Below are 24,142 nucleotides of genomic sequence, written 5' to 3'. Positions count from 1 at the left end.
GCAAGCCAGTTTTTTGTTCCCCCTGCTTTGGAGAGGATTCATGCTTCTGGCAGGAGATTTGAGGCCCCTACCTGTTCTGACTCATTATGATTCTTTCACTCTCAGCTTAAACTTTTCCGCTGGTATGCTTGCCCAGAATATCAGCACAATGCGTTAATTTAAAAGTAATTTGGTACAGCAGCCCAAGATCTGCCTGTAAGTGCACTTAAGAGATGCTGCCTGAGCTTGTATAATCACCATGATTCGTGCTAAGCATGTCTTATTTTAAAAATGTAATTGCTACAAATCTAAAATATTAGAACACATTAAGGTAATTTTGCGCTATTCAGAACAAAATGTATTGTTAAAAAAAAAATCTAGGAGGTCATCGGGCCAATAAAAGATTTGTTGACAAGCAGACAGAACTGGCTTGCCCATGTACATGGAAATCAAAGAATATGCTTTGCATATTTCATGCAAAATGTATTTTTCTTATTTCCTTTGAAGGGGAGAAACACATCAGCAAATATACAGCATACCTGTGACAATAGCGTCACCACCAACCACAGCTTCCCTGACCACATGTACCACAATGTTTTATTATCCTGCTACTCCCCTTCTTACAGAGGCAATCAAAGCAACTAACAGAATTCAAGAAATAGACAGAATTAAAATATTAATCCACATAATGAATATCATAAACAAATAACTACGGACAGCCCTAGAAAAGGCTTAGAGTGTCAACAGACAAACTTAAAACAGCAATAAAATGAGAAGTTACTCCCCTAATATTTGACTGTTCTAGATAAAATGGATAAGTGGGCTCATTATTTATATTTGATTAACGATGATCTTATACAATTTACGCTATATGCAATGGATAAAGTGCTGTTCTGTAGGATGCAATCGGGAATGTTAATAAAAATAAATGCATATCTCTGTGAGGGTTTTTTATTTTTGAAAAAGGTTAACTGATTCATTTATTAATGGTTTCAGCCACACTTGTTCCAAGCTGTAAATGCAATCTTACTAACTGTATCAAAGGTACTTTCCACAAAGTACGGATTGTAGCAGAACCTAGCAGATGTTGATCACAGAAAGCTTATTCCACAAGGCATTGCTGCTCGGCCACTGCTGATCATTTCAGCAGATAAAGCACACAAGCTCCACTAAAATCACTAAAGGCCACTTGGTGCATAGGCTCTAGCCTTGCAAACCAATTTAAAGTGGGCAGCAAGCAGAAAGCTGTCTGCACTGAAATAAGATACCCACATACCAACAAGCACTGGAAATGGGGGGGAAACCAATTAACTTACCTGCAGCATATCATCCACCATTGTTAAAATGTACTGAACCGTTTGTTCCTTGGAGATGTGAGTCATGAGGTTTATGAACGTTTTAGCGCACTAGGGAGGAAAGAAGTAATCCAAAGAAAGTTAGAATTATTCGCAAGTGTTTTCATTCTTATTTTCATTTGGCAATTTTGAAAGCACAGCCTGTATGAGGAACACTGAAACAATCCAAAGTTGCTTCCCTGTAATAAACACAAGTATTGGGAAACTTCTCCCCAGCCTACTACTATTGCACTGGCTGCATTCATTTAATCAGCAGTCTAAGCAGAATTTGGCAATGATTTCTTGACTGTTTTCTCTAGAATATAAAGGTATGCCACAGATTAAGAGAACAAGACACAATCCCATAAAATAAAGCAGGTGGTAATAACCTTTGTCCTTCCAGCTGTTGCTAAATGGTATCCCCCATAATCCCTGTCCATTGGTCATGCTTGCTGGGGCTGATGGGAGTTTTAGTTCAGTAGCATCAGGAGGACAAAAAGCTCCCCACACCTGAAGTTAAGATCTACTATGGTTTCTAACAGGCACAAAGGGGTGGCAATGATGAAGACAATGATGTATGCTGAGCCCCACTAACTTCAACAAAAATGTGCAAAACTGCCCGTTAAAATTTTTGAAATTAACTAATATGGGATTGGGGGAGATTGATTTTGTTCCTAGTCTGAACAGGAGAAGACATATTCATAGGGCAAGTGCTCCAACATAGGGTTGTCCTATGTCCAGAATTTCCCAGGCATGTCCTGTTTTGGGGGCCAGTATGCCCCTCCAGGCAGAATTTGGCACTGTACTTGAAATGTCTGGGTTTTGGGGAGGGATATTTATTAGGGGAGGGGTTGGAGGGACACATGTATGCCACCGAAGCCTGGCACTGTCTGGGAAGGCCATTTTCAAAATATGGCAACCCTAGCCAACAACAATTACTGCATTAAGAGGAGTACTTATACAAAGTGTGCCTATACTTTAACAAGCAACTTTTAAATAATATTAACAATGGCTGTAGCCAGATATGTACAAGTGTCAGTATACTCGTGCAAGAAGGTTTTTGAGTTGTTTCCTTCTCACTGCAGCCCCAACTTCCCCCAAAGCTGCTCTGCAAAGCCAAGGCACCCTCTGGAACAGTATGAGGTGGGGCAGAGAAAGAAGAGAGTTGCAAGAAAGGAGGCGGCAAATTGCCAGGCAAGGCTGGGAAACTCTGCCTGAAACCCTGCAGAGCTGTTGCCAGTCAGTGTAGACAACAGTGATCCAGATGGCCCCATGTTGCGGCTCAGTATAAGGCAGTATAACCCAGTGCTCTATGGCACCCTAAGCCACATTCTCTAAGCACCAAGTGTGATTTGCACTAGCATGCAAATGGCAAGCAGTTAAACTACACTTTTGGATTAGTTGCATAAAAAAATCTGACTGCAATAGCAGAACCCATAAAATGCTCAAAAGGAGGACTGCATATTCAAACAGAGATCTAAGGCATTCTAACATAACCTATGGACTCTGGTGAAACTTCCATGATTTATTCTGCCTTGGGCAAACCACACCTGGAATACTGTGTCCAATTCTGGGCACAACAATTTAAGAAGGATGTTGACAAGCTGGAACGTGTGCAGAGGAGGGCAACCAAGATGATCAAGGGTCTGGAAACCAAGGTTTATGTGAACAGTTGAAGGAGTTGGGTATGTTTAGCCTGGAAAAGAGGAGACTGCGAGGAGATATGATAGCTATCTTCATATATATCAAGGGCTTTCAGATGGCAGAGGGAATAAGCTTGATTTCTCCTGCTCTGGAGGGTAGGCCTTGAACCAATGCCTTCAAGTTACAAGACAAGTGATTCCAACTAAACATCGGGAAAACTTTCCAACAGTATGAGCTAATTGACCATGGAACGGTCTCCCTCAGGAAGTTGTGGACTCTCCTTCCTTGCAGGTTTTTCAGCAGAGGTTGGATGGCCATCTTCCATGGATGCTTTAGTTGAGATTCCTGCATCGCAGGGGGTTGGACTAGATGGCCCTTGGGGTCCCTTTCAACTCTACAATTCTGGCTTGCATTATTTATGCTTCTTGTCATCATACTCAATGGTAGAAAGTGCGGAAGGCATACGGTTAATTCACCAAGACATTTTCACAAATGATCTATGAGGAAAGCTGGCACAGAAGTAGAAATATAGATGACAAACTTTTAAAACCAGAATGCCAAAGACAAAACAACCCTAGGAGATTGCCCCAAAGAGATGCTGGGTTACCTGGTTGCCTTCATTTTTAATCAATTCTTGTTTCTCTTCTGGGCTCCTTTTTTGCTCGAATTTTTGAATAAATTCACAGTCTTCTGCTGAAATCATCTGCCCTCTAGCAAGGAAAACAAAGCTTTAAGGACTTCCTGTGCTATCATTGTTTTACTGCTTGTAGATTTAACACAATATATCCTGCTGTTCAAAAAAATTTTCCCGAGGTGCTAATGTAATAATTTCCTACAGTGACTGTTTAGCGAGCACACTTCCCTTTCCAAACATATTAAATAAATTTGGAGCATGTACTGTGTTTAGCCCAAGAGCATGGATGCTGTCCAAAGCCATTATCTTGCAAGGAAAAGGGCAGTGAAGACCCCAGTGTATCTTTGACGATTCAAAAGCTTCTATGGAGCCAAGGCTAATGGAATTTTTGACTTTTTTTTCCTTGAAGCAGTAAAGCCCAACTCCATGCCTAATCATAAACTGCTTTTGAAAGGTCTACAGTGGTACCTCTTGTTACAAACTTAAATTTGTTCCGAAGGTCCATTCTTAAGCTGAAACCGTTCTTATCCAGAGACGCGCTTCCACTAATGGGGTCTCCAGGACGCGATTTCTGTTCGCACCCTGGGGCAAAGTTCGCAACCAGGAGCAGCTACTTCCGGGTTAGCGGAGCTCGTAACCTGAAGCATTTGTAACCAGAAGCGTTTGTAACCAGAGGAACCACTGTACTTAGTTTCATAAGAACTTAAGAACAGGCCTGTTGGATCACACCAACTACTCTTGTACAGTCTACAAGAACAGCATAAAGTTGACCATGTTTTGAGTAAACTGTTTTCAAGTCTTTATATCCTTGGGTCTGATTTGGAAGCTCCAGCTACTGTAGACTGCAGCAGCCAGATTACTTTTTACCTTTTCTGGTTAAGAATACTAGACACCATTGTTAAAACAGCTGCAATGGCTGCCCATCTGCTACTGAGCCTGGTTCAAGGTTCAAGTATTGATTTACAACTTGGATCCAGGATACCTCAGGGATCTCCTGAAACCTTATATCCCAGCTCGATCACCAAGATCATCTACAGGAGCATGTTTGTTCATTTCCTGAGTTCGTGAGGCTCATCTGACAACAATGAGAAACTGAGCCTTTAGTTTCCACCAGTCCTGTGGGAAATCCTGCCAAATAGTTCAGTGGGCACCTTCTGTGCCAACTTTTAACTGCCCGCTGAAAAACATTCGGTTCCAGCCAGCGTATGCAGGCAGTTAAGAGTACATCGTCCACAATGGTCGATTGATGTGTGTTTTTAATTTCTCTTTTGCTCTTAACTTGTTCTTAAATGTTATTGTTTCATTTTATGTTTATACATTGTTGTAAACCACTGTGACATATTTTTTATGACACAGTGGTATATAAACATTTTGATAAATAAATGATTCAGTGTATTTTTATGTAACATTAACACATATTGGGTAAACCACAGGAAATCATCTATTGATTGTGAATTTCAATGTACTGTATTATTTTACCTTCCCTTAAATTTAGAGTTAATTAGCACACTGCTTAGAAAAGATCATCAAGCCCAAAGAAAAAAGCCGTATTAAAAATATATGTTTTTAAATTCAAAGATGATATTCATTCCTACCATTTCAGAATAGTAACTAATCCTGGGCACTGGTGCCAATAAATAAATAAAGATTCTTAGGCAGCAGTCCTACATCTTTCGGTTCCCCAACACCCTGACAACTTTCCAATGACAGACCGACATAATTCCAAGGCCATGAGGAAAAACAGCTGCTGATTAGGGATAAAGAACATGTCCTAAGTGATGTTGTTCATTAAAAAAAACCCCAAAGCCCTCTTGCAGTCAGTGACACAGTAGCTTGTGATTAAGTTTTCCTTTTAATTATAGGTTTTCCTTGCAAGAAGTGTAGTTCTTCTGTTCACATGAAGTAGCAACAGTCATTTTTTTTTATTTCTTTGCAATATTGCATTTGATCAAGCTGTAATCTCATTACTATTATTGTACAATATAATATTGTTCCAATTCTATAATTATTTCATCAGACACTGCCTGGCGAATATTAGGTGTTTGCCTTCCTGTGAATTTCACTGGTATTGTTTGTGAATTAATGAATCAAATTGGGGGGGGGATAGTAAGTGAATGTGGCCACAACTATTTAGATATTCCAGCCCACCCTTTGACCTGGCAATGTTCTTTTGTGCTGGTTAAATTCTTTGTGATCCATATTTATCTCTTCTAGAAACCAACATGCACTTATGAGCAATGGAGCTCTGGGAGGCTTTTTTGTGTGTAGTTAATTATGTAGTTAAATGGCAGAAAGCAATCTTAAGGATAGTGGAATTCCTCTATCCTTCAACAAATTGGCATTTTAAAACCTGGATTTTGCCAGACTTCTGAAAAAGTTTACGAAAAAATGTTTCTATCAATCATATCTATCCATGGAACCCACCCTTATTTGTTTTAACGAAATATCGTTTCTGGTAATAACAGTTAATTGTCACTAACTCAATATTTTTCCAGTTCTCCTAACAGCATGCAAGACCTTCCGTGAGCATAAAAACTGTAACTAGTTTAGAAGCCTAGAGATATATGCTCCTTCTGGGAACCTGTGCCCAGATACTAACTTACTGGAGATATGACTGCCAATTCACTTTGTTGGCCCGAACCTCGGCAGCTTTGGCAGCAATGATATTGGTGGGGACAGCAGCATCTACAGCACCCCGGATATCCATTTTTATCTCGATGTCAAAACCTGTTAAGAAAATAAAGGCTGCTATCAGTTTTCATTGAACAATGTGATTTCAAGAGTTCAAAACTCTTATAAAGCTGCTAAACCTACGAGAAGTGACTATAGTTCATCCAAAAGTTTAAACCCCACTGACTTCAAAAAAGAATTAAGCATGTACATAATTTTTTAACATTGCAATTAATGAGGCTTACAAGTCTGTACGTTCCACGGGATTGTTCCAGGTGCAGGCATTTGCATACCTTATTATTTGCTTATTTTCTACAGTTGCTCACTGAAGCCTATTCTGCATACACCTCAATTTTCCAGGAATTATGTATTATGCTATCCTGACTGTACACTGATTTGGAATCAAACACCCTCTAACAATTTTCGTTTTAAGCCCAAGGCCCACATAGTTGAAGAAGTATTACAGTAATATATACAACATGATTAGCTCTGAAAAGATTTCCATGCAATACATAAACCAGTTTTGAATAAAACAGAACTATAATCCAAACTTAGGCTGGTTTTTTGGGCAATCCACATAACTTCCCTTACTAGTATGATATATGAGACGGCAGGGAGGGACCACCCCTTCCACAACAAGATATTAATCCGCTCCCTGGCCCAGCCAGCTGTCCCCTCTCTGCTAGTTTTTTATCAGCCAGGATGGCGGGGAGCAGGGGTCTAGAGTACAAGCAGGCGTTCTGACCAATCCAAGCACCTTGTCAATGTCCTCAAGCCTTACCAACTGAAAGTCATCCAAAACAACAGGACTAGACAGTGCTCTGGACACCCCTTGTGGGTTATCTGCTGTAATAGTGGAGTCAAGATCGCAGTGGATGCAAGCAATGTTTTGCAAACAAATCACTGCAAGCTACCATCAGTTCTATCACCTCCTTTGGGAGGAAAAGCTCTGTTGGACACCACAATGAGGTTGCAATGGAAAGCCTAAATCTCAACAGGAAGTGATCTGACCTGACAAGAAGTGATGTCAATATCCCTCACTTTCAGATCACCTTCTTCCTGCTCAGCCAAGAAAATAGGGACCAGAGTGTGACCTGCCACAAGCGTTGGGACAGCCCCATGGTCGTCATGGCAGCCGTGAAGTCCTGATCCACCCCAGAGCTGACAGCTTCAACACGGATGTTGAAGTCCCCCAACACCAGCAATCTGGGAGTCCTCAGCACCACCTCCAAGACCAGCTCTATCAGTTCAGACAGGGAGACTGCTGGGCAACAGGACAGACAGTAAACCAGAAGAATCCTTCATCCCAAAGTCAGGAACACACACACACACACACACACACTTCGACAGAGAGCCTGGAGAGAAAGAGTGTTCTCGCTTCTCACATTCTATCAGCTCTGGCTCAGGACAATTTTTTCCCCCAGAGGTAGCAGCTACTTTGTGGAACACTCTACTTATTTCTTGAACAATTATTCCAACTAAGCTAAAACAATTAATTCAAAAAATCCTTCCCAGTGGGATATAGCTCCTCTGATGCTGGGTATTTTTTATTATTGTATTAGGATGGCGTGGGGCTTATCACACTTTTATATTTACTTTGATAGCGCTAATTCATTTTAGAAAAGTAGTAAGTAAATAAATCAACAACACAAGAAAAAATGTGCAGAATGCCCTTTCATTTATCATAAACTATTCAGTGTTATGTGACATGAGCACTGTTCTAAAAAGGATCTGCACATTTGAGACTGTAGATTTATTGCCAAATAAGGTTCAGACTGCTAGCAAAACTCAGTTTCATTTTTGAGACAAACTGTTTCTGGTTCAGGCAGCAAGTATTTTTGCCCAGCAGCTAAGGATTAACTTGAGTTCTACTTCCTGTGACCTATAACCAATGTCACTTCCCCTTTCCAGCTAAGGGGTAACTTTTCAATTTTTCAACCCTATACAGTACACCCTTTCTAGCTGTAACCACAAATTCAAGCATGAACAAGATTGTGCTGCATGAACAAGATTGCACTGCACATCATCCTAAAGTGACACTTTTTTAAAAAACAGAATGGAAGTATAGTTTGAATACCAGAATGTATGACCTTCACCACTTCTGCTTTCTACTTTCTTAGGGGATGTCTGGCCTAGTCCAACTCTGATGCCAAAACAAGCTGCCTGAGTTTTTAATGCATTAAATCATTGTTAGGGCAGAACTCTCCATAAACATCAGATAACTCAGCCTGACTGAACCTGTTCAAACTTCATCAGGACCATTTGCCTACACACGAAAACCATATAAACTGTTTCCTCCCTTCCACTGGAAACATGCAATGACTGTTATTGGATGAAACATTTCCTTCTGCCCTCTGTGTTAGTGTCAACAAGATCAAGTCTTACCTCAGATGAAGGAAGTGAACAACCATTTTTCATTCTAGCATACAACCCAACTTCACCTATATGTACTCCAAAAGTCATTAGCAGTACCAAGCTACTGGTTTGATTACAAGGAGCACAAACATTTAACAGAGTGGTGAGAGAAAACCTAATGGTTCAGTAAGCTCAAGGACAGCAAGATTCCGAAAAACAAAGCTCTTATAGAAAGACTGAAATAACTAGACAATTCCCATCCCGAGATCAGAGTGGCCCTGTGCTGTTTTGCTTTTTTTAAATATGCACAGCAGCATCTCCATCTTGGCACTTATTTTAGTCGCCTTTCTGCACCACTTAAAGAACATCTAGCCCAATAGCTGAGAGTGCAGCAGAGCAATCAAATTCATGGATTCCAAGACTAGCAACGGCTGGTATTAGTCACAACAGCAAGGGGGTTCAAAAGCCAGAACCTCAGTAATGCCTCCCAAGTACCAGAGCCTGGAGATAATAGAGAACCACCCTGCTCTGCTTGTGACCTTCCCTGCGGCACTCGCCGCTTAAACAGATGTTGGACTACGTAGGAATCCGCAAGAGCTTTCCTAGCTGAGAGTATTTTGCGGGCAGCGGGTACGTGGGTAGCCCGGGAGGCGAGAACGGGGCGGCCTTCCCTGAGTTCCAGCTGAGTCCCCTGGGCAGCGCGCAGCTTCCTTGCCAGCGATGCTCGCCCGAAGGCAAGCGGGCGCAGCGCCTGTCCCTTCCCGGTGCCCACCAGCCCCACCCCAAGGCCTTCCGCTCCAGCCCCTGTCCCGCTCTCGGGCTGCAGGCCTCACTTACCTCCCTCGCTTCGTAGGCCGGCGATGAAGTCCCCGGAATCCGCAGCGGCAACGGGTGACCCGGACTCAGCAGCTAAGCAGAAGAGGGACAGCCGAGGCTCACGGTCATGTGACTGCGCTCAGCTGACAACAACAGCGGCCGAGATAGGGCGACGCTACGGGTCCCCGGAAGGCTCCGTTCGCGAATCGGGAAATGTTGGCCAAAAGTGGAGGCGGGGGACGCGGCGAGGGCGAGCGTGCTGGGCCGGTACGTCAGAACACTGTGTAGACGCAACTTTTATTTCCAGCGTCACAGAACGCTTTTCTTTTTGTTTTCTAACGTTATTGGAGGGTTAATGGGAGAGTTTGAAGAGAGCATTTGCAGGCAGCTGTGATAAAACAATCATATAGCCTGGTCCGCAGCAAGTTTAGTAAGGCAATGACCTCCAAGGCACTCGCCCTCCCCGCAGCGCGCGCGCATACACAAACATAGAACCTTGATCATCTGCACAAGTTCCAGCTTGTCCATATCCTTCTTAAATTGTGGTGCCCAGAACTGGACACAGCATTCCAGGTGTGGTCTGACCAAGGCAGAAGAGTGGTATTGTTACTTCCCTTGATCTGAACGCTATACTTCTATTGATGCAGCCTAGAAGAACATTAGCTTATTTTGCAGTAGCTGCATCACACTGTTGACTTGCGTTCATCTTGTGGTCTATTAAGATCCCTAGATCCTTTTCACGTGTACTACTGACAAGCCAGGGGTCCCCCATCTTATATTTGTGCAGCTGCTTAAAACCTGACATTTTTCCCTAGTGAGGTACCGCTGTATTGACATCAAGCTAAGTGGTTGGTAGTTACTTGGGTCTTTTCCCCCTTTTGGAAGATGGGGACAACATTTATCTGTCTCCAATCTGCAAGGACCTCACCTGTTCTCAAAGAATTCTCAAAGGTTATAGACAGTGGCTCTGAGATTACGTCCGGAAACTCCTTTAGTCAGTGCTTTTTTCTGGGGGAACGCAGTGGTACGCATACCCCTAAACATTTTGTGAATCTAAGTTTGGCCTCATTGAGGGGCAGTATTTCAATATGAGTAGGAATAATAATAATAATAATAATAATAATAATAATAATAATAATAATAATAATTTATTTATACCCTGCCCATCTGGCACAGCATTAAACATTAAAATACAGCATTAAACATTAAAAACTTCCCTAAACAGGGCTGCCTTCAGATGTCTTTTAAAAGTAGAATAGTTGCTTATTTCCTTTACATCTGGTGGGAGGGCATTCCACAGGCAGGTGCCACTACCTAGAAGGCCTTCTGCCTGGTTCCCTGTAACCTCACTTCTTGAAGTGAGGGAACCGCCAGAAGGCCCTCGGCGCTGGATCTCAGTGTTCGGGCTGAATGATGGGTGTGGAGATGCTTCTTCAGGTATACAGGACCAAGGCCATTTAGGGTTTTAAAGGTCAGCACCAACACTTTGAATTGTGCTTGGAAATGTACTGGGAGCCAATGCAGGTCTATCAGGATGGGTGTTATATGGTCTCGGCGGCCACTCCCAGTCACCAGTCTAGCTGCCGCATTCTGGATTAGTTGCAGTTTCCGAGTCACCTTCAAAGGTAGCCCCACGTAGAGCGCATTGCAGTAGTCCAAGCGGGAGATAACCAGAGCATGCACCACTCTGGCGAGACAGTCTGTGGGCAGGTAAGGTCTCAGCCTGCGTACCAGATGGAGCTGGTAGACAGCTGCCCTGGACACAGAATTGACCTGCGCCTCCATGGACAGCTGTGAGTCTAAAATGAGTCCCAGGCTGCACACCTGCTCCTTCAGGGGCACAGTTGCCCCATTCAGGACCAGGGAGTCCCCCACACCTGCCCCCCGAAAACAGTACTTCTGTCTTGTCAGGAGTCAGCCTCAATCTGTTAGCCGTCATCCATCCTCCAACTGCCTCCAGGCACTCACACAGGACCTTCACCGCCTTCACTGGTTCTGATTTGAAAGAGAGGTAGAGCTGGGTATCATCTGCATACTGAGTAGGAAAACGAGAGTACTCCAAAACGTGTTTTTTTTAAGAAAAAAAGGACTGACTGTAGTACCTTTGGATACAGCTCATCAGGCCTTGGAGATTTTAAATCTTTTGAAATAGCTAGATGTTCCCTTACCACCTCTTTTCATAACTTGGAAAATATTTCCTAATATTTGGTATACTGTATTAAGAATTCAAATTTATCTTGCTTTGTTTCACATACTCTGTGCAAATTGGTTGCATGAAAGGAGGGAGTAGGACACACAGAATGCAGAATGCAATTGAATATGAAAGCAGGGACATGAAAGGGTCTGCAGAATAGGAGGGAATGGTGGTTTCATAATTGGACAGAAGTTGAAAAGGGAGCTTAGTAACGAGGAGGAAGATGCAGACGGTTGCCATGGTTCGTGTGCGAGGGGGAGGAGAGAAGGCATGGGCATGGGGGTAAAGGTGAAAACAGAGGTGCAGTGTGGGGCTGCAGAACAGAAGAGAGAATTGGCATCAGAAATGGGGTTGGAAAGATGAAAAGTGAGTGTAGCAGTTGCATAAAGTAGGAAGGAGAAGTTCTAGAGGGTTATTGTGGAGGGATACTTGGTAAGGGTGGTGGTGAGGTGACAATTCAGCCACATGGGTGGGGAATAAATAATAAAATTGTTATTACAGTGGAACCTTGGTTCTCGAACAGCTTAGTTGACTAACAAATCGACTCCCAAACACTGAAAACCCAGAAGTGTTCTGGTTTTCATTCAGAAGCCGAACTTCCGATGAGGCTGTTGGCTATTGTTTCTGGGGCACCTGCACCCGCACGTTGATTTTTGAACATTTTGGAAGTCAAACAGACTTCTGGAACGGATTAAGTTCAAGAACCGAGGTACCACTGCATTATTATTGTAGCTGTGCATCCCATTATTTCAAGTAATAATAATAATAATAAAAATCCCTCTTATGCATTTTGGAAAGTAAATGTTCAGAAATGGAAATAAAAGGCCCACTATACACAAAGAGCTCGCTCTCTGTTTCTCTGGATTGCACCTAATTCAGTGAGACTAATGGCCAGGTACAGGGTTGCGATCAGACAGAGTATCAGTCTTCGAATGACATATTTCAGTTATATGTAATGTAAACCAATGGCACACCTTCCGGTGGGAACTGCTAACATGGAACAAAATTCAATAATATGATAATTTTTAATTATTATTACAGCGAAAGCAAAAATTCAAATACTTTCACCAAACACAAATTGCAATTTAATGAGATGAAACAATATTCCGTATTTCTTGATGTATGCCTTCATATGTTTTCATTTGATTACAGTATATGACAAAACATCAACAGTTCTCAAGCTTTGTTTTGCTGCAGCAGCTGCAGGTGTTTTACTTCCTGGGAAGACAATCACTTGGGTTGTCTGGCTTGCTATAAACCTACTGCTACTAAATTCCAATTGCACACATGGTTCTTTCCTGCGTGCACATGTTCTTCCACATCACTTCCTCCCATGTGTGTTATTGGGGGATAGACAGGGCCTTGAGGGTAATCCCCACTTGTGCAAACAAGACTTCCCCTTCATCTCCACTCTTGCAGCCAGCTGTTCAGTCTCCGAATCTGCTCCAGGGAGTTGCCGGCCCTCTAGAGCAAAGTATGGGGAGAAGGCTGAAAAGGAGAGGAAGGACAAGACTGGTCACTTTTGCTGGTGTGATCTTGGATCTCACCCAGAATGTATAAAATAACTTGGGGTCAGCCCATCTGTTAGTCCCCACCCTTCATGGTGTTAAGGGTGCCAACAGACTTGACTTATGCAAGGATGTGGAACTTGTGGCTCTCCAGGAGTCACTAGACTACAGCTCCCACCATCCTTGACCCAATGGCATGCTGGCTTGGAGCCCAACAATATTTGGTAGGCCACAGGGTAGCCTGTCTCTCTCTCTCTTTGGTCTAAGTCCAACACAACCCACACACTACCATGCAGCCTCCTGTACAACATAATACATAAAAACGCACCAAATATATAAATCACTCTCAAAAGCTGAGCTAACAGGGATTTTGTTCTGCAAAACATAATGTCTGCGAAAGACTGTGCTGCTGTAATTAGATTATAGCAAGCACAGAACAGAGCGAAACCAAAGGGCACCAATTTGTCACAAATATAATTATGAAAGTATTGCTGACAGACTAAAGTGGTCATATCATTAACAGGTTCTAATGAATGAATCCATTATGACAATTTAACCTGGTTTTCATTCTGTAGTCTTCTGCTCCCACCTTTAGGCAGAATGGATGATGGATACATATAATTTAAATGGTGTGGTTTAATGCAACCGGTTAATCAGGTCTTATTTAGAGAAAGAAATTATTTCTGTGCTATTTAAGCTAGGATCAAAGACCTATTAATAAGCTACCTGAAGTTTCTCAGTGTTCACTTATATCGCTAAAGTCACATTTTCATTTAGACAGGAAGGATTAGTTAAATCAGTTGGCTACTCTGTGATTGACAAATACCACTGGTCTAAGTTGGACTCAGCAGTTCAGTGTCACGTTCCAATCCCTGTGGAACTGTGTCATCCTTATGCCTAATCTTTTCTGTACAGGACTACACGTAAAAACCAATTCGCTGAACAATGCTGCTTTGCTCTCAGCGTTAATTGTCACGGCTACAATGAGTTTAGATGCTTCATCAGATATTCTGTATCAGGATTCATTTTTCTTCTTGTTGTTGTTTTAGAATCTTTATCAACTTGCAATCACCAAGCTAAAGCAATCCACTAATACTTGGACTAATACTTTGTGGAATTCAAAGGCGCTGCACAGACAACTGATAATCCTGTTTGCCCTCCCAGCTGTAAGCAGTGCAGGAAAGATTGAATAAACTTCAAGAGAATCAGATACTTGTCCCATTGATGCAAGGAGAAGTTAATCTTATGCTGCTTTCATTTGCTTCAGTGTCTGGATTTGAAGTATATTTTCTATAAAAAAAACCTGACATTTTCCAAAGAAAACGGAGTGTGGAATTGGATTTAGAAATATGCCCTTTTATGACCTATCAGTGTGGAGGCAATATCTATTTTCCTTCAGGACACAGAGCACAAATACAGAAGATGAAAATGAAGACACCACAGCTCAGCTGTTTTTCAAGGTAAGAAAAAGTTTGGAATAATGAAAAGAGAGGGGCAATGAGTTAAATTAATGCTGTTGCATCACTAATGCTTGGTTCAGAGAGAGGTGGCAATGTCTACAATGTGATTTCTCCTATATGTGATAACAGCAATAAAAAAGATTGCTGCAAAATCATAATGTATAGTTAGGGCCCTGTTCAGGTCTTTCGCCAGCATGGAAAATGAGTCCAGTAGTGCCTTTTAAAACTTGATTTTCTTTCTTCTCGGTGGTGGTCTCATTTTAGCTCCATGTCAGTCCTTACAGAAGCACTGAGTTTACTGTTAAAGGGAGTAATGCATGTGCTCTCAATTGATTCCTAAGTCAAACACAAGAATTTTATTTTGCCATGAGTACAAAGTTTAGGAAGCTGCTGCTGTGTCAGTTTCTCCACTTATGAAGTCATGATAAAACAATTTAAAAGCTGCAGTGCTTAAGAAAGAGAAGTAGTGCTGTAAATTTCAAACACTCTAGCATTCTTCACCACTTTCCTGTTTCTATATTTCATTACTCCTTTCCCTCACCCAGTTATCTGTTAAGCATCTCTCTGAGTCCTGCACTACAGGTGGATTGCTCATTCAGGAGATCATCCACAACCATTCAAGGAACACTGATGTTCTTTTGTCAAATCTCAGCATCCATCTGGAAACTTTTTTTTGCAAAAACCACAGTGGCAGACCTGTTCACAAAAATCAGACAGCAAGCCCACAACACAGCCTTTGTGTGACACCAGGCGTGCCTTGAGTCACTGACTCTCCCTTCCAATCAAGAGCCCTTATATGTCACCAATTCCTAAGGACTTCACCTTTCGTTTTTAAAGTGCACATTTCTAGTCCTCATTGCTACAGAAAGGAATTTAACAAATTTAAGAAATGGTACTGCTGGAGTGCAGTCATTTTGATGGGGTTTTCAGATGGCCAAAAGTAAGGACTTCTCTACTCTATGCATACACACCCTGCCTCTAGAAAGCAACCCCACTCCTCTCTATAAAACTGCCTGAAAAGGAATCCCTCCAACCTTTTCCTCTGACATTCTTGATTTTACCAAGGAGAGAACTATATTCAAAGAAGCTAATTTGCCACATTTAAATCAATCAATCCAGTTGAATTATTTTGTTTTATGGGTGCAGAAGAGGTGGGGCAAGGAAGTAGTACAGAAGGTCTGGGCTGTAGTGATGTTTCTGCAGTAATTCTCTGTCCATGTAAACATTCACTGCCCTTGCTTCACCTTATAACCTACTTCCTTCCTTCCGCTTTGGGACACTCTAAGCCTTATCAGATCCTGAAGCCTCTTCCTGTTGCTTTCTAATATTTCCACAGGACGTTAACTGCCTATTGTCTACTTGACAGTCTAGGTTTCAAATCCTACCAAGACTCCTGGACTTGGATTCTAGCAGCCTGAAATTGTTTTTGCTTCTAGTTTATTTTACTTAATCCTAACCTCGTTCTTTGCTATCCGACACTGACTTTACTTTAATAGTTTCTAGGTTAATCCTCTCTGGTACTGACCCCTTGGCCAGGTTCCTATTGGACTTACTCTCCCTTCCCCAGACTCCATTTCCCTTTTTCTTCTCCATCTTAGTATTTTACCCACAGAGATAGAGTAGCTGGATCAATAGCTTTAAATCCCTACGTAAACAGAAGGATTTTTATCCTTTCATTAGGTAAATTTACATATACTGTATGCTTATTCACATTTCCACAATCTAAATTGCTAAAGAAATATTTTAAGCCTTACTAGGTGACATTTAAAGACCTTTTAAAATATTCATAATGAGACTTAGTTTAGCTCTTTGAGTCGGTTACATCTAGCTTTTATTTGCAAATGCTGGTGAGGTTAAAATAGGTCAGTTAAAATAGCTTTGTTGCTTTGTTTGTCCTAATTCATACTAAGCAGAGTTTATTATCACAGTCTATGAAAGAACAATCCAGTATTATTTTGGCATTTCTGTTTTGCATTTATTATATGCCAGGATATAGTTTGGGGAATAAATACCATACACTTCCATTTTTTCTGTTTATAATTTTACAGTGTAGGTGACTTCTTGTAGCATTTTCCTTTTCTCTTCTGAGTTTATTTTAAGTGAGATTGAAAGCAGAATTTGATAATTTTCTCTATAAATAATTGATGAAGGCCTTGACTGTGACCATTTCATATTGTGCAGGTGTTTTGTTGCTACATTATTATTTGTACAGTAGTGCATATTCTATCTTGCTATAACAGGTTCACTCAAGGCAGCCCACTGTCGTTAACTGTGGCCCTAGAATACAGACTCTGAATCAACCCTTTAATCCTTGCCCAAGGTTCCTGGTTTTGCCTTAGGCTGTGTGCACATTGCCATTCAGTGCATTACCACTGCTGGTGTTTGAAGCAAAGTACTTTACATATGACATTAGCAACAATTCATATGTGGCTTCTACTACTGTTAGATGTGTTCGCCCTCAGGCCAGCTTCCATATCATTTGAAGACATAAGCCATGGTTAATCTGAGATGTGTACATTGCAGACAGGCTAATAATGGTGCTTCACCCTGTGCTGCCCATGTCTTCCCCACAACTCTGCCCCACCCCACCCCCCCCATTTCAACTATTCCCTCAGTGTAGCTTTGTTACAAATACACCTAGTGTATTTGGCACATGTTGCCACCATATTATTGCTGTTATTAACCTGCCCTTCAACCTAAGGTCCCAGAGTGAATTACAACAATTAAATCACAATATTTAAACAGTTTGAACATATCTGTCACAATGGCAATATAGCTGGCACTCCAGCATAGTATTCTATAACCTCTTTGTCAGCTGAACTTAACATTAGATTGTGTCCTGAATCATTTTGGACTCTCCTCTGTATTCAACATAGCTGTCAATGTTTCCCTTTTCTTGTGAGGAATCCTATTCGGAATAAGGGAATTTCTCTTAAACAAAGGGGAAAGTTGACAGCTATGGTATTCAGCAATGCATCAGTGATATACAAATTATCAACAATAAACAAATACAATCAGCAAAAGGTAAAAAAAAACCAAGTCTACATAACTGAATTACAAGTTTGAACAAGTTGGCTGAAATAAAAACATTTTAGCTGGTGTCTAAAACAACAGAAGGAAAATTCCTGCTCAGTGTTCATAGACCAGGAAGTCCAGAGCACATGTGCTGCTACACTGTGAGGGACTCCTCACAGATACCAAATGAACATGGCACTTTAAAAAGTGCTAGCTCTGCAGATGAAAGCAGTCAAATAGGGGTAAGATCAAGCTTCTTCAACCTCAGCCCTCCAGATGTTTTGGGACTATAATTCCCATCATCCCTGATCACTGGTCCTGCTAGCTAGGGATCATGGGAGTTGTAGGCCAAAAACAACTGCAGGGCCAAGGTTGAGGAAGCCTGGGTAAGATGATTCCCCAAGTATACTGGGCCCAAGCTATTCAGGCTCTATATGCTAATCAGAATACCTTGTAGCAGATCAGCAGCTGATACAAGTCTTTGAGCAGAAGTTTTAATATGCTGTCACCAATCATTCTGCAGCAGCCACAAGGGGAGCCCCACAGAGTGCATGGCAGCATTCCAGTCATGAAATTACCAGGGCCTGGACTGCTATGGTCACGCTATCCCAGCCCAGGAATGTCTGCGGCCAAAGCTGATGGAACCTCTTCCTGCAGGCCCTCATTGAAATAAACAGAAATTGCGCAAGTGTTCAGCTGTGGATTGTACCTATTATTGAGATCTCTCCTCCCACACTGACTGAGGTTCTGTGTTTCCTGGCAAGGAGATGCACTGAAAACTGCTCTTACTGAATGGCTAGTGGTCATGTGTCTGTTAAGTGTTAAAGGCAGGGGGAAGTGGCAGCCTAATAGTTTCCATTTGCCCTAAATGGAACATGGCTTCTAAATATGGTACATGAAACAGCTAAATCTTCCCACTCCTGTTGACAAGAGGAAAGTAGAAGCCAGCAGTTAAGTGTTGGGGGAAAGGCAGCAAGTGGCAATAAGAGGATCCCCCACTGGATCAGACCAACAACCTGTCTAGCCCAGCATCCTGTTGTCCATAGTGACCAACCAGATGTCTGTGGGAACTGACTTCTCCTTTTCTTATTCCCCATCAACTGGCATTCAGAATGCTGCCTCTGATTCTGGAGTTTTTTGATGCATTCATTTCTTAGTTAAATGATTTACAAGCAGGTCTCTCTATCCCGATGCTTGTTATATGAAATTTCACTTATTCGAACACGAGAAATTAGTACCCAAACCTCACTATAAACACTGCAGATTCAGATATCCAAACAGCCAGACCTGTGTAAACAAACCAGCAGCTTTAAACAAACCTTCATTTTTGTGTTTTGCTGGTCTACAGCAGCTGTTTTGCCAGAAACCATGAGGGGAGTGGGGGAGAGATCAGACAAATAAGAGAGCATTTTTCCTTTCTTTGTTTGCCTTTCACAAGGTTTCAGAGGGTTTTCCTAGTCCCCCCCCCCCCATCATTTTCAGGTCAAAATTCCCTGGTCAGAAACAGATTAGAAATTTCCCCATAGGAATCAAGGGGAATTGTCAACTCATTATGCAAATACTACCCTAACAAACATGAGACACAGGTGGCGCTGTGGTCTAAACCACAGAGCCTAGGGCTTGCTGATCAGAAGGTCGGTTGTTCGAATCCCCACGACGGGGTGAGCTCCTGTTGCTCGGTCCCAGCCCACCTAGCAGTTTGAAAGCACATCAAGTGCAAGTAGATAAATAGTTACCGCTCTGGCGGGAAGGTAAACGGTGTTTCGATGCGCTGCTCTGGTTCACTAGAAGCAGCTTAGTCATGTTGGCCACACAACCAGAAGCTTCCTCGTCCTATAGAGTGAGATGAGCACCACAACCCCAGAGTCGTCCGCGACTGGACCTAATGGTCAGGGGTACCTCTACCTTTACCTTAACCTATTAAACAATTTCCTTAGAATGTCTTGTGTTTGGATAGTGGGACCCCCATGTATAAGAAGAGGGAGTTCTTCAGGGCCTGCTTAAAAACTACCATAGAAAGGGCCTGTGTAACCTTCAAAAGGATTGAATTCCACAGTTGTGGGGCCAGCTCAAATCCCTTTCATTGGAGTTCAGATAGTATGTGTCTGTCATGATTCACAGTCATTGCTAGCCTCATTTTAAATATATCAGGGTTAGTCATGTTTCGCCATATTCTGTATCCACAGCAATGCAGTTTTGCTTGGCTCAGCGTTGTTCCTTGGTATCGCAGCCAATCTTTTCTATTGAAGGTTTCCTTTTGGGACTTTGCAAGAGTTGATGGGAGGCAGGAGAACATAATGTTCCCCTTTCCTTTTAGGGAACAAATACAAGTATGTGGACTCCAATATAAAGGAAATTGCCTCTCTCCATTATGCGTGTGACAGTAGGGCCAAATATATATATCATGGTGTTTTTTCCTGCACAGAATTTAATTTCCAGTGCTATAGTCTGTCTATATATCAGACTGCTGATAATCCCAGCACCTTCAAGAGGGGGGGAGGACTAGGGCACTTCCAGATTGTCACTATTTTGGGGTGGAATTCAGTCACATCCCAACAAATTTAGGTTGTGCAATGAAAGTTGATTTGGAGCTCTTGCACAACAAACCCACTTCCCCAGAAGATCAGACCTTTTTGAGATAAAGAAAGTGACAAGAAAATGCACTGGCAAGGGTGGGATAATGCTTGCTTTGAAGCAATGTCAGCTACCCTCAACGAAAACATGTCAGATAATAAGAATACTAGTAATACTACTATAATAATAATAATAATAATAATAATAATAATAATAATAATAATTTTATTATTTATACCTCGCCCATCTGGCTGGATTTTCCCAGCCACTCTGGGCGCCTTACAGCATATGAAAAAATGTAAAAACATCAGAAATTAAAAATTTCCTGATACAGGGCTACCTTCAGATGTCTTCTAAAAGTCAGATAGTTGTTTATTTCCTTGACATCTGATAGGAGGGCTTTCCACAGGGCAGGCGCCACTACCAAGAAGGCCCTCTGTATGGTTCCCTTTAACCTTACTGTCAGGATACGGTCCAAACCAGAGGGTGGGCGTCCAGCCAAACACCATTATTCATGCCTGCCTGGTTCTCCCTCCTGCGTGCTGTCTGGAGAAATCATCTGTCTCCTTTCTGACTGGACTCTGTGACCGATGTCTTCCGACAGTAGGGCACACATTAGCAGAGTAAACAAAACATCAGCAGAATCCAGGCCCGGGGGGGGGGGCACTAAAGCTACTTTATTATTTACAGTTCAGAACAAAAGGGAACATGTCTCCTCTCCTTCTTGCTCTCAGAGAGAAGGGAACAACAGCAATACGAAAACGGAACAATGAAAGGCAAAACATCCGTTCTTGTGCTCCAACAGCTAGTGTTAGAATGTACACAGACATGTGATGATTAACAGTCCCACACATCTGAGGTGCACTGGGGAAATAGAAACCTAACACTTACTTCTTGCAGTGAGGGAACCACCAAAAGGCCCTTGGAGCTGGACCTCAGTGTCCGGGTAGAACGATGGGGCTGGAGACACTCCTTCAGGTATACTGGGTCGAGGACATTTAGGGCTTTAAAGGTCAGCACCAATGTTTTGAATTGTGCTCAGAAATGTACTGGGAGCCAATGTAGGTCTTTCAGACAGCAGAGTGAATGCTCACCAAGTAGCCAACATCTAATCTCCCTACAAACCTCTCAAAATCAAAGCTCAATAAATAGATGTCTAAAAAAGCCCTGAGTATAAAAACCCTCCTGACTGGGAAATGCAATTGAAAAACAGAAGATTCTGTCTACTACTTACCACCTGGGGCAGTGAGGTGGGATCACATAGCCAGTGAACTTCCAGGCCCAGTTCAAGGTCTTTTGCATGAATCAGTACTATCTCTGTGAATGCTGAATGAGAATAGGCTGCATACAGAAGACACAGTAGCCACTTAATACCTTGGTGTGTGGTAACTACAACTGTGGAAAGGTGCCTTCTGACTGTAGTCTCCAACACCTGAGGTTATTCCTGCATTGCATTATTTCAGCTCTACAGTGCTATGATTCTATGACCAACCTCATGTAATTGCTAAGTATTCAGGAAAGCTTGGTAAAGCTCAGAGTACAGCCTAGGGCAGAGACTATGGTATCTACACCCACCATAAGAAATGCATTAAGTAGCTACTATATAGTGGGTAGGCAAATGTTTCCACATTAATGCCCAAATCAGGGTCCAACAAATCAAGCTGAGGTTGGCTCAGAGCAGCCACACTTACATATTTAAAATCTGGAGTTGTATTGTTTGTACTGAACTAGGAAAATGTAAGCTTTGATGTTGCTAATTTTTATTTGTTTACCCTACTCTTCAGCCTATGAAAAAGCTCCTAGAATGCTTTAGAATGATCAGTAATAACACTTTCCCTACCTTCATGCCTATAATCTAAAAGAAATGATGCAAAAGGAAAAGGGATTGTGATCTGAGGTTCCCTGGATGATGGCAGAGGCCAGAGTATGTTGTCTTCCGTGTAGTACCTCACCACCATTTTGAAGAGGTCCCAGTATCAGCAAATATGAGAAAAACCTAACTTGAGAAACCTATCGTGACCTTCCTCCATTGTTTAACATAATTATCTGTGGTCTAAGGAACTTCAGACTAACCTTCAGTTCTGCACAGAGGTTAGCGACCCCAGAGGGAGGGCTTCATGTTTATTAAGCATGAAGACTGTATAGAGCAAGTTCCGACCTAAAGGAAGCAATTGATGAAGCTTCACAAAACCATCCACTTTCCTTTCTGCTGCCTTTCCTTCCTGGCAGCTCACGGTCTTAAAGAGTAACACTAATGATTTCAATGGTCCAATTAGCAAGCTGTTCTTTCCTAGCATATCACTTTGAGCTTGACCCTAAGCAAGAAGCAAATAACATCTGTCTTGGTTGAGATCAAGCTCCTTGAGGGATTTTGTATGGATTAGCTTGGCTGCCTCCCCAGCACAAAGATCAATATGTGAGTCAGCCATGTGCCTGAATACCAGCAGTGTTTTTTGAGACTCAACTTTTAATCTGCTGGCCGGGTTATTAGAATCTATATAGGAGGCAGCTGTAACAGACTTTCCTACAGCCATTCCACCCAGAGACCTCAGCAGAGTGCTCAAATGCTTTACAGAGACAGTGCTCTATCTGACAGTCAGAGAACAATCTTCTATGTGAAGAGTTGCACGGTTTAAGAAAAAATGCCCATAAGCAGGGAGAGCAGAATCTTTGAAGTTGCCTTTCAATAGTTAGCACCTGGGCAAGCAGACGGAGCAGGCACACAGGTTACCTGATCACACCCAGGGCTTACCCACACTTCCTTCCTCTCATCCCTGCTGCTTTCCCTTGGGGAAAACTGCTCTTTAGTGCTCAATTGGAGCAAACAGCAATTCAAACTTTTTCCAGATTGACATTTGCTCTGATTTAGCACTAAAGAGCGAGTTTTCCTCGGGAAAGGACCGGGGCAACAGGAAAACTACTTGGACCCATGCTTTCTATGCACCAGACAAGCAGAAGTGTGGACAAGCCCTCAGTCTTCTCCCCAATGATGAAGTGGATTGTTAAATTTCAGCAATGATTTCTCAATCTGCAGCTATGCGTGTCAGTTAGCACCTGCAAATTCATGCAGATATGTAGCCTTATCTGTTTGTGATATGCAAGTGGCTGCCCTAAATAAAACCCATATAATTTTGTGATTAATTTTAAGCAGTACTGTTTTTTGTAGAAAAATAGGTGCCGAAACTCACCATGAACACTTCCCTCATTCTCTTAGAATAGCAGTGGCACCCACCTGAGAGGTGCCAGAACTGAGTTCCAGCTGTAAAAAAAAAGCCCTGATTTTAGGTGACCAGCAGCTAGGGTTTAGCCTTATCATCAAGTTTCCTTCGTGCTTCTCTTATAGGGATTCATTTTTGCCCTATATATAGCCAATCACCAGAGCTTCCCCTTTCGCTACAACAACACACTGCAGAAATACATCCCATCAAGTACTGCCCACTAGTTTGGACAGGTCAGGAAACATAAAGATAGATATTGAGGGAATACAATTGAAAGTGCTTGTGCATTGATGAAAGCACACACAGAAAAAACTTGTCGCCGTATGCACTGATGCCCTTGTGTGGATACAGCATCTGTGGGACTTAGTTCTAAGTAAATGTATTTATGTTTGAAATACAGGTGCTCAAAAGCAGGGAGGGGACTATTCGTGTTTTTAGGCGTAAGGCTCAAAGCAGTTCTTGCTCTAGTCAGTTTGGAGTATAAACGTTCCATTAGCTGGAATGCTGATTTGTATTGCCAGTTGCTCCCTTCTGATCCGCTTCCACTTATGAATATGATCAGGTGCTCACACAGATGACTTGAGAAGTCCCAAAGGCAGTATAAACCTGCATACGAAAATGCTCCAGGACAGGAAACATTTCTGCTATTGTCTTTGCCATAATGATTCTGCTTACTTTGACTATGCCTTCAGTGACACCTGCTGGAGGATTTTAATTCAGTAATGCAAAATTTCACATTGA

The 24,142-nt window shown here is 42.2% G+C and overlaps 2 protein-coding genes across 4 annotated transcripts in view; one reads left to right on the top strand and one right to left on the bottom strand.

Annotated features, from left to right (window-relative positions):
• ATP6V1H (ATPase H+ transporting V1 subunit H) overlaps window positions 1–9,554 on the bottom strand; it is a 31,462-nt gene extending 21,908 nt beyond the window's left edge. The window contains exons 1-4 of the mRNA XM_053396157.1: window positions 9,454–9,554; window positions 6,195–6,318; window positions 3,565–3,667; window positions 1,296–1,385 (exon numbers count right to left, since the gene is read on the bottom strand). Coding sequence (XP_053252132.1) covers window positions 1,296–1,385; window positions 3,565–3,667; window positions 6,195–6,298 — 297 coding nt within the window. The 5' untranslated portion in view covers window positions 6,299–6,318; window positions 9,454–9,554. The remainder of the gene's footprint in view (window positions 1–1,295; window positions 1,386–3,564; window positions 3,668–6,194; window positions 6,319–9,453) is intronic.
• Window positions 9,555–9,613: 59 nt separating this feature from the next.
• RGS20 (regulator of G protein signaling 20) overlaps window positions 9,614–24,142 on the top strand; it is a 48,643-nt gene continuing 34,114 nt past the window's right edge. The window contains exons 1-2 of one of the 3 annotated variants that reach the window (XM_053396159.1): window positions 9,614–9,699; window positions 14,184–14,594. In XM_053396159.1, coding sequence (XP_053252134.1) covers window positions 14,484–14,594 — 111 coding nt within the window. In that variant the 5' untranslated portion in view covers window positions 9,614–9,699; window positions 14,184–14,483. Of the gene's footprint in view, window positions 9,700–9,754; window positions 10,033–12,296; window positions 12,336–14,183; window positions 14,595–24,142 lie in introns of those variants that run through there. The other 2 variants (XM_053396161.1, XM_053396160.1) reach the window with 2 other exon arrangements.

Source organism: Podarcis raffonei, chromosome 7, assembly GCF_027172205.1.
Source record: "Podarcis raffonei isolate rPodRaf1 chromosome 7, rPodRaf1.pri, whole genome shotgun sequence".
NCBI lineage: Eukaryota > Metazoa > Chordata > Lepidosauria > Squamata > Lacertidae > Podarcis > Podarcis raffonei.
The sequence above is the reverse complement of the archived record's forward strand: the minus strand, read 5'-3'. Positions and strand labels throughout refer to the sequence as shown.